Genomic DNA, 17,418 nt, shown 5'->3' on the forward strand with positions numbered 1-17,418 from the left:
GGGTAACATTGGGGTGTACAATAGGGGGAGAGGGATTGTACTTTGGGGTGTAGTAGTAAACAGATACGGGCTCCCGGTAGGGGGAGGGGATTATTCTACACAAAGCTCCTCCCCCCACCCGGTGCCTCATCGTTCCCCCGGTTTCCTCACCTCCTCCCCGTTCAGCCGTACACCGAGCGCTCCATTCACCGGATACCGCACGAAGCCCCGCCCCTTCCGCTTCCTTCCGCAACGCCCATTGGGATAGCAGCAGTGAATTCTGGGATAGGAATACCGAGAACTACAAATCCCAGCATGCCACACCGGGGCCCCGAATAAGGGGCCCCTGACCAAATTAAGAGGTGAGAACCGCTAAGACTCCCCCCCAACTATAAACAGTCCCCAGCTGTTCCTAAAGGACCCCCTCACCCTTCTGTATGGGGTTATAGGACCCCCTCACCCTTCTGTATGGGGATATAGGACCCCCTGGGGATTAAGGATTTAAAGTAAAAATAACAGAGACTGCTGATCCAGGGAACATCCGATTGCCTCATGGAATCAGGAAGGAATTTTTTTCCCCTGGTAAAGCAAATTGTACCCGGGGGTTTTTTGCCTTCCTCTGGACCAACTATGTCTTATAGGGTTTTTATATCTGGGATATGTTTATTTCCCTAGTGGTTGAACTTGATGGACTTTTATGTCTTTTTTCAACCTAACCTACTATGTAACTATGTCTTGAGATATATAGGAACCCCTAGTGCTGGGAGAAGGGTGATCATCTCTTCAGATATATAGGAACCTCTCGTGTTGTGGGACAGGTGATCATCTCTTCAGATACATAGAAATCCCTTGTGTGGGGAAATGTGTGGTCATCTCTTCCGATACATACCGTGTTTCCCCGATTTTAAGACATCCCCAATAAATAAGCCACCCCCCATTTTTGAAAAAATAAACAAAATAAGACACTCAACCGTGAATAAGACATGCTCTGAGATCCGATCCTGTGTGTGTCCCCTTGATGCTGGCTGCAGCACGTGTCTGCTCCTGGCAGTGCAGAGTGAAACTGAAAGTAACAGCCGGCATTCTGCACCAGGAAGCAAGCTGCTGATCCCTGCCCTAACAGAGATCCCTGCCCTAACAGAATCCCTACACTTAATTACCGGTAAGTGAACAGAAGGGGACAATCAATGGCATAGAGTGATCAGAAGGGGACAAGCATTACATAGAGTGATCAGAAGGGGACAGTCAATGGCATAGAGTGATCAGAAGGGGACAATCAATGGCATAGAGTGATCAGAAGGGGAATATGAACGGCACATGAGTGATCAGAAGGGGACAATCAACGGAACATGAGTGATCATGAGTGACTTTCAACAATAAATGTGTACTGTAGTCTTCTTCATGGAAAAATAAGACATCCCCTGAAAATAAGACCTAGGGCATATTTTGGCATTTCAAAAAATATAAGACAGTGCCTTATAATCGGGGAAACAGGGTAGGAACCCCTTGTATGGGGAAAAGGCTGATCATCTCCTCAGATTCATAGGAACCCCTCGTATGGGGAGAAGGGTGATTATCTCTTCAGATTTATAGGAACCCCTCATATAGTTAGAATGGTGATCATCTCCTCGGATATATGGAAACCTCTCGTATTGGGAGACAGGTGATCATCTCTTCAGATACATAGGATACCCCTTGTATGGGGAGAAGGGTGATCTCTTCAGATACATAGAAATCCCTCGTGTGAAGAAATGTGTGATCATCTCTTCTGATACATTGGACCCCTCGTATGGTGAGAAGGGTGATCATCTCTTCAGATATATAGGAACCGCTCGTATGGGGAGATGGGAGATCATCTCTTCAGATATAAAGAAACCCTCCGTTTTGTGGGAAGGGTGATCATCTCTTCAGATATATAGGAACCCTGCAGGGAGGGAGAGTGCAGGGAAGATAGGTGTTTATCTTTCAGATATATAGGAACCCCTTGTGCTGGGAGAAGGGTAATATTCTCCTCAGATTCATAGGAACCCCTCAAATGATGACAAGGGTGATCATCTCTTCAGATACATTGGAATCCCTCCAGTTACATGTACAATCTCTGTTATCTTTAAATCCTTAATCTCCAGTTATATTCTGTGCTTGTAGAAATCATCCAGCTTTTTCTTAAAGCAATCTATAGTAGTTACTGAATTTCCTGGGGGAGCCGATTCCACATTTTCACAGACCTTACAGTGAAGAATCCCTTCCTTATCCGGAGCCTAAACTTCTTTTCCTCCAGACACAAAGAGCGGCCCCTTGTGCTTTGTAATGACCTTACAGTGAATAATGGGGAAGGGAGTTCTCTATATGGATCATTTATATATTTATACAGGGTGATCATATCCCCCCTTATACGTCTCTTCTCAAGGCCCCACATTCACCTCCACCCATAATGTCTCAACCTCATCGCTTGTTCCCTCCGCAATTTCTTCTTTCACATTCACTTTCAGATCACTTCTCACATACAGACACCACCACCCTTCCGTGTGACTCTGTCTTTAGGAAAGAGAGTATACCCAGGAATATTGTCAGCCCAGTCATGTGAAGAACAAAGCCAGGATTCAGCAATACCAACTAAGTCATAATTCTCCTCACTCATTAAGGCTTCCGACTCCCCTATCTTGTTTGTTAGACTTCTAGCATTGGTGAACAGGCTCCTTACACCATTGCTGCTTTTACCATCATTGTTTGCCAAATCATTTTGTTTTTCATTACAACTAGTACTGCACAATCCAATGTTTGTTTGTACCATAGGAACCCCTCCTATGGTGAGAAGTGTGATCATCTTTTCAGATACATAGGAACCCCTCGTATAGTGAGATGGATGTGTCTGTTTTTTTGCACTTGAACATTATAACTAATTAAATAGTAATATTGACCACTGTAGTGGACTGGTTTCCAGGATACCCCAAAGTCTCCAGCAATTACTTCACTTCCATTTTCGCTAGACCACCTCCCATTCAAAGCTTTCTATATTCTCCATTTTATTCTGTGACTTGCACAGATACCTGATTACCTAACAGGAGCAACACAGACCGTTCCATTTTCAGACCCTGTCCATGTGTTGATTGGGTATATCCAGCCATAGGCAGATTGCATCACTACCTCAAAGCGCTCATAAATCCAGGGACTGATAACTCGTTAGAGATGACCAGTGACAACCCTGATAATAATTAATATTACATGCCGGCCCAGAAGTTTTGTTCAATCAGTGCAGGTCCAGCAGAGATCAGGGTTTGTTGTACGATTGGCAGGTGCTGAATGATGTGTTGTGGGGAGACAAATATAGTATGGGGGGGGACCTGCCTAACACTTTTGTTGCAGGGCAGGTATGAGGATATGGAAGAACCACACAGCGGAGGATGTGGAGTACGGTGGCTTGAAGGTGCCCTGTGCACTATAGAAGGGACCATTATGTCACCCAAAGTCCCTGTGAAAGAATGTAAAATATATAAACTAGCCAATTCACTTTATTTAAGGTTTTGTAATTTTTTTTTCCAGGAGCAGAAGCTCCAGCGGTGTCATCTGAGATTGCGCCAGTATTAGAACGGGTGGTGGAGCAATGTGCCGTGAATGGTCAGACGACTATTACAGCTTCACTAAATGAAACATCTGGTGAGTGATAAAATGAAGGAAGTCAAGCAAATAACACACATACTAAAATTGTCAGCACTACGGGAAAGATATATATGTTCTTTCAGAAATTGTTTTCAGATGGGTGGGGGGATACTGTAGCTGGGTGGGCAACATACAACAAATTTGGTGTTCCCAGTTGTTTGTGTCATCAGTATCCCGTAACCCAGATCATTGTGTCTGGGCACCTGGGATTGGCGGTAAGTGCTGGGCACCTGGGATTGGTAACAGGCGGTAAGTGCTGGGCACCTGGGATTGGTATTTGGCGGTAAGTGCTGAGCTTTTTCAGGCCTAACAGTATTTCAAGCAGCAGTGGTTCCTGGCAGGAGGAAAGTAAGGGGTAAATGTAGGAAATGTAACCTTATTGTCCACTGTTTAACCCAGAATGTTTTTTAAGCCGGGGGGTAAGAAATTGTAGGCGGGTGGCAGGGTGGGTATTGTGACCCAAGTCCTCAGTAACCAGCCAAAAACAGCCGGGTGGTCACCGAAAAGTGCCGGGTGGTGCGTCCAGCTAAAAAGGGCTGGGGAGAACACTGTTGTCGTTGTGAATTCAGCCTGACTTCAGATGTCACCTCCTAGCCCGATATCTACATAACACAAAACTTTAGTCTGTCCATGAACCATGGAACCATGAGCCCAGCGAGTCCCACCCTTGGTCAGCTTCCCTTTTCTTTCCGATGCTCACGGTTCCATCCAGTACTGATCTCACTGGGCATGCCTGAGATTGAGCACTTTTTTACACTATAGGAAAGCCCCTGATTATACTTTCCCTATGTCGGGCATGCACAGAAGGAGCAGCCCACAGCCACCTGGGATATGTTACACAAGTACCCCAGGATGCTGCAGATTTACCCTGCAGTCTTTACCACCATGGCAGTAAAGATAGAAGGGGAGGGGTCTTCACCCCAAAAAAATTAAAAAAAACCAAAACATTTTTCTATTATAAAAAAGAGGAATGTCACCCTTTATATAATGGTAAAATGTGGTGATGTGATATGAGATGGGAGCAGTACAGTCAGTGTCCCTCTCATCGCTGCCTATATTCTATGGGAACTTCCTGTGAAATGTATCCGCCTGCAGTATGATCGCTGTGTCTGCTTGTCATATTCTGCAGCCTCAACAACTCACCGTGTTCAGTCATTCAGATCTCTTAAATTGTTGTAATGACCTAAAATGTTTAGGGTACACAGGGGACCCCCATAGCTACTAATAACCAAAATTGCTTTGAAAATTTGCAAGATATGGGGATCAGGAGTTTAAAAACTTGTGGAAAGTGAACATTTGGGTTGCTGTTTCAAAGGAAAGTGCACATAGGAGCCCAAAATTGAAAATGCAAATTAGGGACCCCCGGGGCCACTTACATAGCAAGACCCATTGTGGTGGGCCCCTAAATGTTTTTATAGTATGACAGTTATAGTTTTGTGACGGGTAGGTAATAATTTAGGGGCCCCATCCCAATTCTCCTTTTTATGTAAGTGGCCCCGCGGGGCTCCAATTTGGATTTTTAATTAAGGACTCCTAGGAGCACATGCTTTTGAAACAGAAATCCCAATGTTGTATTTTACAAGTACACGTTTTTACAACACATGGTTTGTATGACACATGGTTTAGGAGATATGGAGGTTTGTACACAGAGAGCTGTAAAGCTGCAGAATGTGACATGCAGTTACACACAGCTCTCACACTGCTCCGATGACATCATTACACACGCCCACTGGGCGGAGACATTGTTACACGCCCACTGGGTGGAGACATTGTTACACACCCACTAGGCGGAGACATTGTTACACACCCACTAGGCGGAGACATTGTTACACACCCACTAGGCGGAGACATTGTTACACGCCCACTGGGCGGAGACATTGTTACACGCCCACTGGGCGGAGACATTGTTACACGCCCACTGGGTGGAGACATTGTTACACGCCCACTGGGTGGAGACATTGTTACACGCCCACTGGGCGGAGACATTATTACACGCCCACTAGGCGGAGACATTGTTACACACCCACTGGGCGGAGACATTATTACACGCCCACTAGGCGGAGACATTGTTACACACCCACTGGGCGGAGACATTTAGGCGGAGACATTGTTACACACCCACTGGGCGGAGACATTATTACACGCCCACTAGGCGGAGACATTGTTACACACCCACTGGGCGGAGACATTGTTACACACCCACTGGGCGGAGACATTGTTACACAATGTTTTTTGTTTTTTTCAAAAGAAGACTCAGCACAGCTATAGAATGGGGGAGGGACAGCCTCTGTCCTGATGTCATCTTAGCTGTGCTGTGCTCTTCTACCTCCGCCCGGATCTTATCCGCTGAGAAGCACAGCCTCCTCATTGTCCATTCAGTGGATTAGAGCTGCTGATAGGAGCCAGGCGGAGGGGGCAGGGCAGCCAGGCGGCCTGCCCACTAAAAGAGGGCTGGGGAGAACTATGTAGCTGATCAAACTAGACAATGCATTGCATTGTGATCCCATAGGGGGGGGTTTACAAACAGAACATTGGCATTGTTACTGACAGATGGAGCCTCTATATACAGAACCCCCAGCATTGCAATTACATTACATTGCATTGTGATCCCACAGCTGGGATGTTTATTATTATTAATAAACGGGATTTATATAGCACCAACATATTACGCAGCGCTGTACATTAAATAGGGGTTACAAATGGCAGACTAATACAGACAGTGATACAGGAGGAGAGGACCCTGCCCTGAAGAGCTTACAATCTAGGAGGTGGGGGAATTTCACACACAATAGGATGGGAGATATGTAGTGTGGGAAGTAATGAGGGTTTAGCAGACAGAAGAAGACGGGTAGGCAAGTTTGAATAAATGGGTTTTGAGTTCTCTTTTAAATGAGCAGAAAGTAGGAGCAAGCCGAATAGGACGAGGAGACCATTCCAGAGAGTTGGAGCAGGATCCTGGGCATTGTGATCCCACAGGTGGGATCTCTGTAGACCGATTCTGGGCATTGTGATCCCAAAGGTGGTATCTGTGTTCTTCTCCACTACTTGGTATGGCAATAAAATGGTGTTTTACCGAATTTACCGAGTTCTTGGTCCATGACTTTGTGTTTTTCCCGTAGTAATGATGGTGCTGGTTTGGAGCAGTGCTCCGTGACCCTTTTAACGTGAGGGAACCAGAGAGCCTTAGAAAGCCAGGTAAAGCCTTCTTCCCAAACACTAATAAATGGAATGTCGGTCATACTGCTAGAGGAAATGTTTTTATTGCAGGGTCAGTCAGGGATTTTTCAGGTTACTCTTTATAAACATTATGAAAGAGTTTGTATCTTTACATTTATTCAGGTATGCAGGAGATTGAGATAAAAGGTTTTCACATGTATTCAAGCTGACAAAAACGCCATAATCAAATAATAAAAATATTCAGAGTAGAGAACTGTCTTGACCCTTTCCACAAAGAACAGGATTTGTTTTCAATGTGGGAGGAGGGGTATACTGCAGAATTAAATGAAATTCCTGAACCTGGCACTACTTCTAACATTGACTTAACCCTATCAAGCTATAAAGTTCCCTAGGGTTGCAATCATCTAGGAGAACAGTTTTTAACTTTCATGCCTATAGTAGCATTGGCCTTTGTCCGTATAACCTTTTCTAAAACCTAGATCTGTTAAGACAACATGTAGCTGATTTGCCTAAATTCACATTTTGGGGTCACCTCAGATGTGCTTTCCATTTTTAGGTCGCTGTGATTCACCAGTTGGATTGAAACAAACCTCAGTGTGAAACTTCCTGGTCTCTGTCTTCACATAGGAGGGACTAGCAAGATTCACTTCCTACAAACACCCTGATGGATCTCCAGGCTGATCGAGACCCAAACTGTGACTGGACCCGGTCCTGAATCCTGGACTATTGGGCACTGCAGAATCCTTGTTACTTCTGCATAATGGCAGGCCTTCCTCAAGAACTGCATTCCCCAGATATTTATCCTAAATTGTATCCCCGCCTCATTAGGGTCAATCCCAGTGATTGGGCATAGGACAAACATTCATTACCCAGAAACGTTCTAGAGCCAGGGCACCCTCCTATCTTTAATGGTCCCTACATTTACATATCAATATACCATTCTGCATTAGCTGCTCAAATAGAAGCTGAAGAAATGCAATTTCTATGATAAAATAAAATAGACGTGGCTGAATGTTATATATTGGCCAGATAACATTTTCTGAACAGTTTATATACAGTATATTCTTTCTGATGGAGACATTATTTCCTAAATTGGGTAACCCAGGTCCCAAGTATATAAATAACCTGAAAAATGGAGATTTGTGTGACGTAGTACGATTTGGTCATTCATACGTGATGATCGTATGAATCTGTTGTGGGGATCTGGTAACACAATACCACAATGTGCTACAATGTGCTTTTTGTGATTTGCATTTAAGAAACATTTCTTTTTGCAGCCAAATAATTTTGTATTGGCTGTAAGTGCACCTCTGTAGGCAAGGCAGCGCTCTATTTAGCGTTGGGCAGTTCAACGTTCAGAACATTGATATCTGTGCATTGCGTGGTCCTATAATGCTTGTGCCTGGCCAGACATTGCACTTGTGACTGGGAGTGAGATAAGAATCACATCTAAAGTACATTACTATGTGTGATGAAACCACCCCATAAAGTTTACATCGTCATGTGAGAGCTATACGAATACGGCACAAGATGACATTCATCTGATTTGTTTTATTCATTCATTTTTCAGGCAGCAGCACTATGAGATCTGGGCAGCAAGGCATGGCACCATCTCATTTATTATCACCTGGAATTCCACATATGAACTCTGACCTCTCTTCATGTTTTCCTCGTGAAACTTCCTGGGGTGTCTGCACCTCCAATAATCTACAGGGAACACCCCCAACCAGCTCTCAGGAGAAAGCCATTCAAGGGGAGCGGAGCCCAAGCGACATCACTAGTATCATCGCTCATCTCCGAAGTCTTGCCACTGAAACCTCCAATAATTGTGCTAGAGCTGATTTGGTGAAGACTGGTTCAGGTTATAGAAGGGAGAATGAGACAGTAGACAACCTGCAAAGCCTTGGCAATGAACAGGACATTCCGACTGCCACAGAGAACCATTTAAAGGACGGTGCAAGTCATCAACTGGATGCTCAAGGAGGTTTTACCAGTAACCAATATCCATTTGTGAGTGTGGATTCAAATTTTAAGAGGAGCTCCACCACGAAGATCTACATCTGCTCAGAGTGCGGGAAGACATGTCCTTGTCAGTCAGCATACATCCGTCACCAGAGGATTCACACCGGGGATAAACCTTATGCTTGCACTGACTGTGGAAAAAGTTTCATTCAAATTTCAGACTATAATAATCATGTGAGGTCCCACACAGGGGAGAAGCCATACACCTGTGCCGAGTGTGGAAAAAGCTTTAGTCGTAGCACATACCTGGTGACACACTCCAGGACTCACACCAAAGAAAAGCCCTATACCTGCAATGTGTGTGGGAAAAGCTTTGTTCAGCACTCACACCTCTCTCTGCATCTCAGAATTCATAGCGGTGAAAAACCTTATATCTGTATTGAATGTGGAAATAGCTTCAGCCGCAGTTCCACCTTGGTGAAACATAAAAAATCTCATCGCAGGAAGACTCTGCATATGTGTCAAAAGAAGAACAGGGAAGAGGTGACTTGTAACTTTACTCAAAACACTCCGCCAACATGGGGGAGCAGCTCTGAGTTGGAGCAACCACCAGAGGCTTCTCTGACAGCAGAAGTCAAATCTGAAACGGATGAGAATGTGGAGTGCTACCCACAAGCAGTGGACTGTCAGACGCAGTACAGGGATGAGAAGATGATAAAACCCATACGAATCACACTAGAGAAATATGTAGCTCATGAGACCAACCCTGAAGATCCAACTGGATCAGTCCCACACCAGAAGAAAGTATTGTGGAAGAAAAAATCGCAGCATGTAGAGGAAGAAAATGACAACGCCACCTGTAATGGTGATGTGGAAACGTCCGTCACCTTAGAAGAAAAAGTAACGGAGGCCAGCAGTTGTAAGACAGGTGAGAATGTCGCTTATCTGATGAGTGGAACAACTCAGGACAGTGAGAACTTCATTCTCCGGCCACCAAGCTTTGTGCTGGACACCAACAAGTTCCATAAGGATCCAGTGGAAGCTCTGGAGTCTGGTGACTCCACAGTGGTTACCAAATGTGAAGTGACTGATCCCCTGGATAGTTCACATCTAAATACAGCTTTCAGCGATGTGTTCAGCTCTTCTGAGAAGACATCTGGTGACAGCAGCCTCCAGGGGACACACAGGCGCTCTCTTTTCATCTGCAGTTACTGTGGGAAAAGTTGCCCATGTAAATCTGCATTTCTCCGGCACCAGAGAATTCATACCGGAGAAAAGCCTTTCTCCTGCCTTGAATGTGGCAAAAAATTTATCCAGGCGTCAGACTATAATAATCATGTTCGATCTCACACCGGTGAAAAGCCGTACACCTGCGCTGAGTGCGGCAAGAGCTTTAGTCGCAGCACATATTTGGTGACGCACTCCAGGACTCACACCAAAGAGAAACCATACAATTGCCAAGAGTGTGGCAAGAGCTTCATTCAGCACTCACACCTTTCTATACATCGCCGCATTCACAGTGGGGAGAGACCCTACTCCTGTCCTGAGTGCGGCAAACAATTCAACCGAAGCTCCACACTTGTGAAGCACCAGAAATCTCACATAAAAAAAAAAAACGTCATGCAACAGGCTTAAACAGTGCAGATTTCTCCCTCTTCCCGGTCCTCACAGCCAGGTTAACAAAGTTTGTCAGAGAAAGCCTGAAATAGGACGTTTCCTGTCATAATATATTTATAATAATATAGTGGCTGCACCGGGCACAGACAACGGTGCCGATATTTGTCGCAAATGACTATTGCCTATTCAGATATGTTTATTGTGATGACATGAATGTAGATGCTGACAATGAGAAGTTCTTGTGGTACCTTCCACACAAAAAATAGACCAGTCAGATCTTTGTCTTAGAATTGTCCCCTCACACCAGGACATTCACTAATACAGCACAAACCTCTGCCAATGATTGTGTCTTCCATTGTTATGAATAGGTTATCCTTATGGCTGTATGAATATATTGTGTGCTGTTAAGTTTTGATGGCTCAGCACCAATAGAACAGTTTTTACAGTTGGTTTCTGCAGAACCAGAACATTCTGTTGGCTTTCAAGACCAATATTCATTCAGTATTTATTATGGAGAATTCAGTGGTTACATCTGCAACTGCACAGACTGTATGTATGCAGGGCTATAATGATGGATATAATGACCAGTAAAGACCTTTCTAGTTAACACTTTTTAGATTGTCATATCTTCATTAAATAAACATTTGTGGGACTTCAGGCACACATATGGGATGATATATATATGAATATACACACTGGCCACTTTATTAGGTACATCCTGCTAGTACCGGCTTGGACTCCCTATCATCTTCAGAGTTGCGGTCATCCTTCATGGTACAGATCCAGCAAGGTACTGAGAACATTTGACTTCATATTGACATGATAGATTTGTCGGCTGCATATCCATGATGCGAATCTCCCAATGGTGCTCTTTTGGTTTGAGTTCCGTTGACTGTAGAGGCCATTTAAGTCCAGTGAACTTATCAGAGCTTTGTGACAGGGCGCATTATCCTGCTGGAAGTAGCAATTAGAAGGTGGGAACACTGCAAAGGGATGGACATGGTTAGCAGCAATACTAAGGTTGTGGCATTTGAACCAACTTCAGTTGGCACCCAAAGTGTGCCAAGAACATAATCCAACATCATTAAACCACCAGCAGGCAGGATGGATCCATGCTTTCATCCTGCTGACCTTTAATTCTGACCCTACCATCTGAATGGCATAGAACTTATCAGATCAGGATACTTTTTTCTAATCCTCTCTTTTGCGATTTGTAGCTCCAGGTGCCTATTCTAAACTGAGTGGCACCCAGTGTGGGCAGCAGCATTTTCTGAAATACTCTGAGCAGCCCACCTGGCATCAACAACCATGTCACATAAATCACCTTTCTCCTCTATTCCAATGCTTGGTGTAGTTAAACAGGTCCTCTTTACAATGTCTACATGCATTGAGTTGCTGCCATGTGATTGGCTGGAAGTGATGGTCAATGAGATGCAGAAACTTTGCACTAACCTTAAACTGAGCCAAACAAATGCTATATTTGCATGAGTTTAGTTTAAAATGCTGCAACATTATGTGTTCTCCGCTGATTTAAAGAAAACCTGTACTATGAAAGCTGTTACCCAAAAAAGACAAGCAAGGGGTAAAGGACAACAGTATCACCTGTAAAAGTAGCCATCTTAATAGAGGCTGAAATTTGCTAGCTCTTTGATGTCCAGTAGAGTCAAAATAGAGGAGTAAGAAGCTCCTGGATGGATGAAACAGAATTAGGAGGATCTACCCGGTACAGCTTCATTCCAGAAGCCAAAATGGGCTAAGTCACCTAAAATAGTGGAACCATCTGGTCTTTCTAAAAGAAGCAGATGCCTGGGGCTGAACTTGCACACCCCAATTCACATCCAGACAATAACCTGAAATATTCTTATCATGAACTGGTTACAAAGAGATAGAACAACAATGCCCCTGTTTAAGGTAAAAGGAAAAGACTAATTTAGGCTCACAGAAGGTCCAAGGCCTCAACACTACCTTGTTCCTATACAAAACAAAAATAATTCTTTGAAAGAAAATGTTTCAAGTTCAGTAATCTGCAGAATAAAACCATGTGTGTTCAGATCCCACAAGGCTGGGACATAAAGTGCTACCAAAGATCCACTCCACCTAGCTGCATCCAGATCTTTTAAAAGACTGGATGAAGAGAATTCCCTGACTTTTGAGTTGGCTTTCCGAGGATCTGCCATATTTTATCCTAATTGAATCTCTCCATCTAGAGACCAGACTGATTTGTGTCATGAGGGCAAGCTATTGATCGGCTAATGTTAGGAGCAGAATATAGGAAAACCCCCCTTGAAGGATTCTATAATCAGCATGTAGAAGTGGAGAGTCAGCCGTAGAGATTTGTTCTTGGACAGATCCTTCACTGACTGTTCACTCTGAAGGTGGTCTGCTAAGTGTCTAAATAATACCCATGTGGGAGTTCCCTGTATGTGACTTTACCAGACTTCCCAATAAGAATTCCAAGACACAGCAAGTACTTTAGTCTCAAATGCAATACTCAGTGCCTGGTTTCTTCCAGGCTAGCCCCACAACATCCATACATCTGGGCCTGGATAGGGTACTATCCTAATCCAGGCTGAGGGTGACCATGCAAGAAAAATGGACAATAGCTCAAACAACTCCTCGTTACACCAGAGGTCAGCAGAAGAGATCTCTGAACATACAACACCTCCAAACTTGGAGCAGATGGACTACAGCAGCATGAGACCTTTCTGGGTGCCAGTCCTGTCAGCTAAGAACAGGCACCTGAGGGTACCGCTTGGGGGTCACCAAAATTGGACTAGAGAAGATTTGGAAAATGTTGCATGGTTGGATTAGTCTCAATTTCTGCTGTAATATTTGGATGGTGGGGTCAGAACTTACATTAACAACGTAAAAGCATGGATCCATCCTGCCTTGTATCACTGGTTCAGTCTGGCGGTGGTGTAATGGTGTACTGTGTGATGCTTTTATGTCAGTATGGAGCAAAGGCCTGGGAAGCTAGAAAGGATGATGGCAGATTTAAGCTGCGTACACACCTGCAATTTTTCTCGTTGGAAAGGATCTTTCACGATCCTTTCCAACGAGAAAAGACTGCACGATGCATGAACGATGCTGTACATACAGCACCGTTCATGCTCTATGGAGAGGGGAGGGGGAGAGCGACGGAGCGGCACTCTGCTGCGCGCTCTCCCCTTCCCTTTCATTAGGATCGGTCGTCGTCCATCGTCCATGGATCCGCCAGGACGGTCGTCGGACGATGGACGACGACCGACTGTACACACGGCAGATTTTCGCCCGATAATTGGCCGATACCGATTATCGGGCGAGAAAAATTTGCCGTGTGTACGCAGCTTTAAAGGCAAAAGCAAGTACAATCCAGTATTATCATGGTGTACCCAATAAAGCGGCTGGTAAATGATTGCTCACATCTTGGAGGACCATACATATTCTTGAAGAACACCCTGGTGCAGTGTTCTACAGACGGATTACATACAGGAGGACTCTGCAGTATCAGAAGATGGTGGAGGAGTAAAGTATGGTGGGGGACAGGAAGGAGTAGATGGAGAAAGGTGAAGGACAAGGAGGAGTAGATGGAGGTTGGTGGAGCACAGGCTGGAGTAGACTGAGGATGGTGGAGGGCACAGAAGAGAAGATGGATGATGGTGGAGGACAACCAAAAGTAGATGGAGGTTGGTGAAGGACAACCAAAAGTAGATGGAGGTTGGTGAAGGACATGCAAGATTAGATAGAGGATAGTGGACGACAGGGAGGAGTAGATTGAGGATGATTGAGGACAGGCAGGAGTAGATGGAGGATGGTGGAGGATAGGGAGGAGTAGATGGAGGATAGTGGAGGTCAGACAGGAGTAGATGGAGGAGTAAGTGGAAGTTGGTGGAAGACAGGGAGGAGTGAATGGAGGATGGTAGAGGACAGGCACGAGTGGATGGAGAATGGTGGAAGACAGGGAGGAGTAGGTGGAGGACAGGTAGGTGTAGATGGAGGAGTAGGTGGCGGACAGGCAGGAGTAGATGGAGGATGGTGGCGGACAGACTGGAGTAGATGAAGAACAGAAGAGTAGATGGAGGTTGGTGGAGGACAAGGAGGAGCAGAGTCATAAGGATTTCTGTGATGTAGGCTGTGGAGAAAGGATTATAGATTGTAGCAGGAAGGATAAGAATGGGGTAAAGGATAAGGGTGAGGGGTAAAGGAAACAGGGTTGTGAATGACCTGGGGGATGGTGGAAGGTAGTGAGGGAAGATCTGATGATATGAAAGTGGAGGGGACGTTGTGGGGATGCTGGACAGATACTGTAGAGTATTGACACATCTCTACGTGGACACAGTAAAAATTGCTGGGATATTAAACAATTATAGTTTTTTTCTGCCTTCTTTCCACCCAAAATGCTGCTGACAATATCTGATCAGAATATTGGCTTTCCACCAAGCAGAAATATGCAGCTACAACTTTATAGGTAATGTGAGAAGCCAAGCAGAAAGTGCAGCCATTCTGTAGGTCCAGACACTCCATAAGATGGTAACGGTGAATCCACTGGATAAAATGCTGACCTATGAGCCATTCATGGTTAGTACACTATTAGAATATGGATTTTATTTCACATATGAGATTTTTTACCAAACTTTCCCTTTAACTGATGTCCACTAGCCTGTATCTCATTATTTTGCACACGTTTCATGTCTCAGCTTCCCTGCAGAACATGAAAGATGGTCATTCAGCAGGGGACACTGGCCCCTTGACTTGTAAACACTGGGCCCCAGGCCGTCACATCCCTGCTCTCTGCATGAACCTGGCATGCTTCTAATTCTTATTACCGACTTCTCAGCCAGCCAGAAATGTGTTGCTGCCAAACAACCAGCTGTGAGAGACTTTGGTACTGTATAGGGGAGACAACCATTCCCTATATCTCCAGGCAGCAACATAGATGCAGTGTTTAGATGGGTAAAAATGGGAAAGAGGACTAGTGCCAGTCTGTAGAAAAACAAAACCCAGGAATGAACATAGCCCTAGTCCATTAAAGGACCCAGATGGTACCAGATGGTATGTTTATGGAAGGCCATAAACCATACTACAGTTCAACTGAAGGACACAGAGCAGAAAGGGGAGACAGTGCCAGTCTATAGAGAGACAGAATATAGGAGGAGACAGTGCCAGTCTATAGGGAGACAGAAGATAGGAGGAGACGGTGCCAGTCTATAGGGAGACAGACGATAGGAGGAGACAGTGCCAGTCTATAGAGAGACAGAAGAGAACAGGAATATAAGGACGATTCTGTCCACGTTGGAGTTCTCCTGTCCTCTATCTCTGACCCCATGGCTGCTCTTTCACACAGAGTACACCCAGCTTTCACACCTTACCTGTTGATGTGAGGCAGCTGGCCAGGTCAAGGTGAGTGCAGGGAATTATAGGTCAGTGCTAAACTCCATGATCATAATTTGGGTTTAATTTGTTTTTAACCTAAATTCAAATCTCAACACTTCCTCCGGGATTCAGGGATGTGCTGGGGTCCATGGATGGTCTTTGGTCTATTAGGTGCAAAATATTACCCTGGTAAGGTGTACATTGTCTGCATTTACCACCTGAATCCTCATATGTACGTGCAGCTATGTTTATAGAAGATCTGTACTTGTAGACAAGCTACACAAACACATCACAATGTGAGACTCCTCAGTGTCCATGAAAATGTTAATGGCTATGTGCAAATTCTCTTTCCAGGCTTCTCATACATACATACATACATACATGTACACGTCATATGCACATGCACACTGCTATGTATAAATACGCGTGTGCACACAGCCCCAATGAGGATCAGGATGAGCTGGGCGTGTTGGGGCCAGTCTTTGGAATGTCCCCTCCCCCGCCTTGTTAGCTCCCTGTTGATCAATAATCTCCTAATAACATTAATTAAGGATCAGTAGTTATGGAGCCGGCGGTGCCAGTGTAGATCAGTAATGAGTATGTCTGATGGGACCAGCACACAAACACAGTCACACAACTTTCCGCACAATTACACACCAGGCACAACGTTCTGTGTGATTTCCTCTGAGCCCTTCCTGAATTCCACCCGCTTCTCAGTAAATATAGAATGTAGAAAACAAATCAGAGACCAGCTAATTCCACCAACTTTAATTTTTGGTGGATTAACATTTGTAACAGTAATATGTGACGTCTTGATCTGTTAAATCCTCTGGCTCAAAGCTCTGGGCACTCCACCGGTCAATTCTGCCCGGAGCGGGTGTCATTATACAGAGAGATCCCTGGATTGCCGCCCACCATGATCAGTAGGGAATAGTTGTTTTTCATTGGAGATTGCAAGGGGAGACCTCAAGAATGTTTCTTACCAGTACGAACCAGTAATAGGGGAACCACAATTCCAAACAGTTGTTTTCCATTTCCCCGTTAGTCACCTTCATGTTTTCTCCATGTTTTCATGTTTTCCTTCCAGAGTTATCACAACTTCCCCAATGGTACAAGTGGAAAATTTGGCTTTTTGGTCAGTAAATGAATAGTCATCAAAACCTTTTTAGTCTTAGTCTTCAACAAGCGGAAGTTTGGTGACATTCATGGAGACTTTTGGGAGTAGAATCCTGCTGTGTCACATAACCGGAGCTGGAAATACTGAAGGGATAAGATTCACGTATGTCAGAAATGTAACGGGAAGTTTATAACAGTAGAGTTTTGTGCTGTGAAAAAAAAAATACTGAAAATCTGGGAAGATTTCTGCAACCCATAGATCAGAGCCCTGCCATATGCAAACACATCATATGTTCAGCCTTCCTGAGCACAGAATGGTGGTTGTAGGTTGGGGGCACAAACTGTGATATGAGATATGTATAAACATTTAGAATAAGGCCAAAACAAGCTTTGTTTGTATTTTTTACTTTGATCTTTTGTGAATTGGGAATTGTGGGGTCACCATCACTAGAGGGGTCACCAGCAGGGGGAAGGAGGTCCTGATTTCCTTTATAGATACAATTGTGGGGTCACCATCACTAGAGGGGTCACCAGCAGGAGGAAGGAGGTCCTGATTCC

General features: G+C 44.6%; 2 protein-coding genes across 2 annotated transcripts in view; one reads left to right on the forward strand and one right to left on the reverse strand.

The window, feature by feature from the left end:
- Positions 1-292, reverse strand: part of LOC140331804 (uncharacterized) — a 6,985-nt gene extending 6,693 nt beyond the window's left edge. The window contains exon 1 of the mRNA XM_072413109.1: positions 151-292. The gene's annotated coding sequence lies outside the window, so the exon portion shown is untranslated. The remainder of the gene's footprint in view (positions 1-150) is intronic.
- Positions 293-3,519: 3,227 nt separating this feature from the next.
- LOC140331820 (uncharacterized) lies at positions 3,520-11,004 on the forward strand (the record flags this gene model as incomplete). Its single annotated transcript, XM_072413135.1, is given in 2 exon segments — positions 3,520-3,633; positions 8,384-11,004. Coding segments are annotated over 2 exon segments (2,141 nt in total), but the record flags the coding sequence as incomplete, so codon positions are not given.
- Positions 11,005-17,418: the final 6,414 nt, after the last annotated feature.

This window comes from Pyxicephalus adspersus, chromosome 5, assembly GCF_032062135.1.
Source record: "Pyxicephalus adspersus chromosome 5, UCB_Pads_2.0, whole genome shotgun sequence".
In the NCBI taxonomy this organism is placed as follows: domain Eukaryota; kingdom Metazoa; phylum Chordata; class Amphibia; order Anura; family Pyxicephalidae; genus Pyxicephalus; species Pyxicephalus adspersus.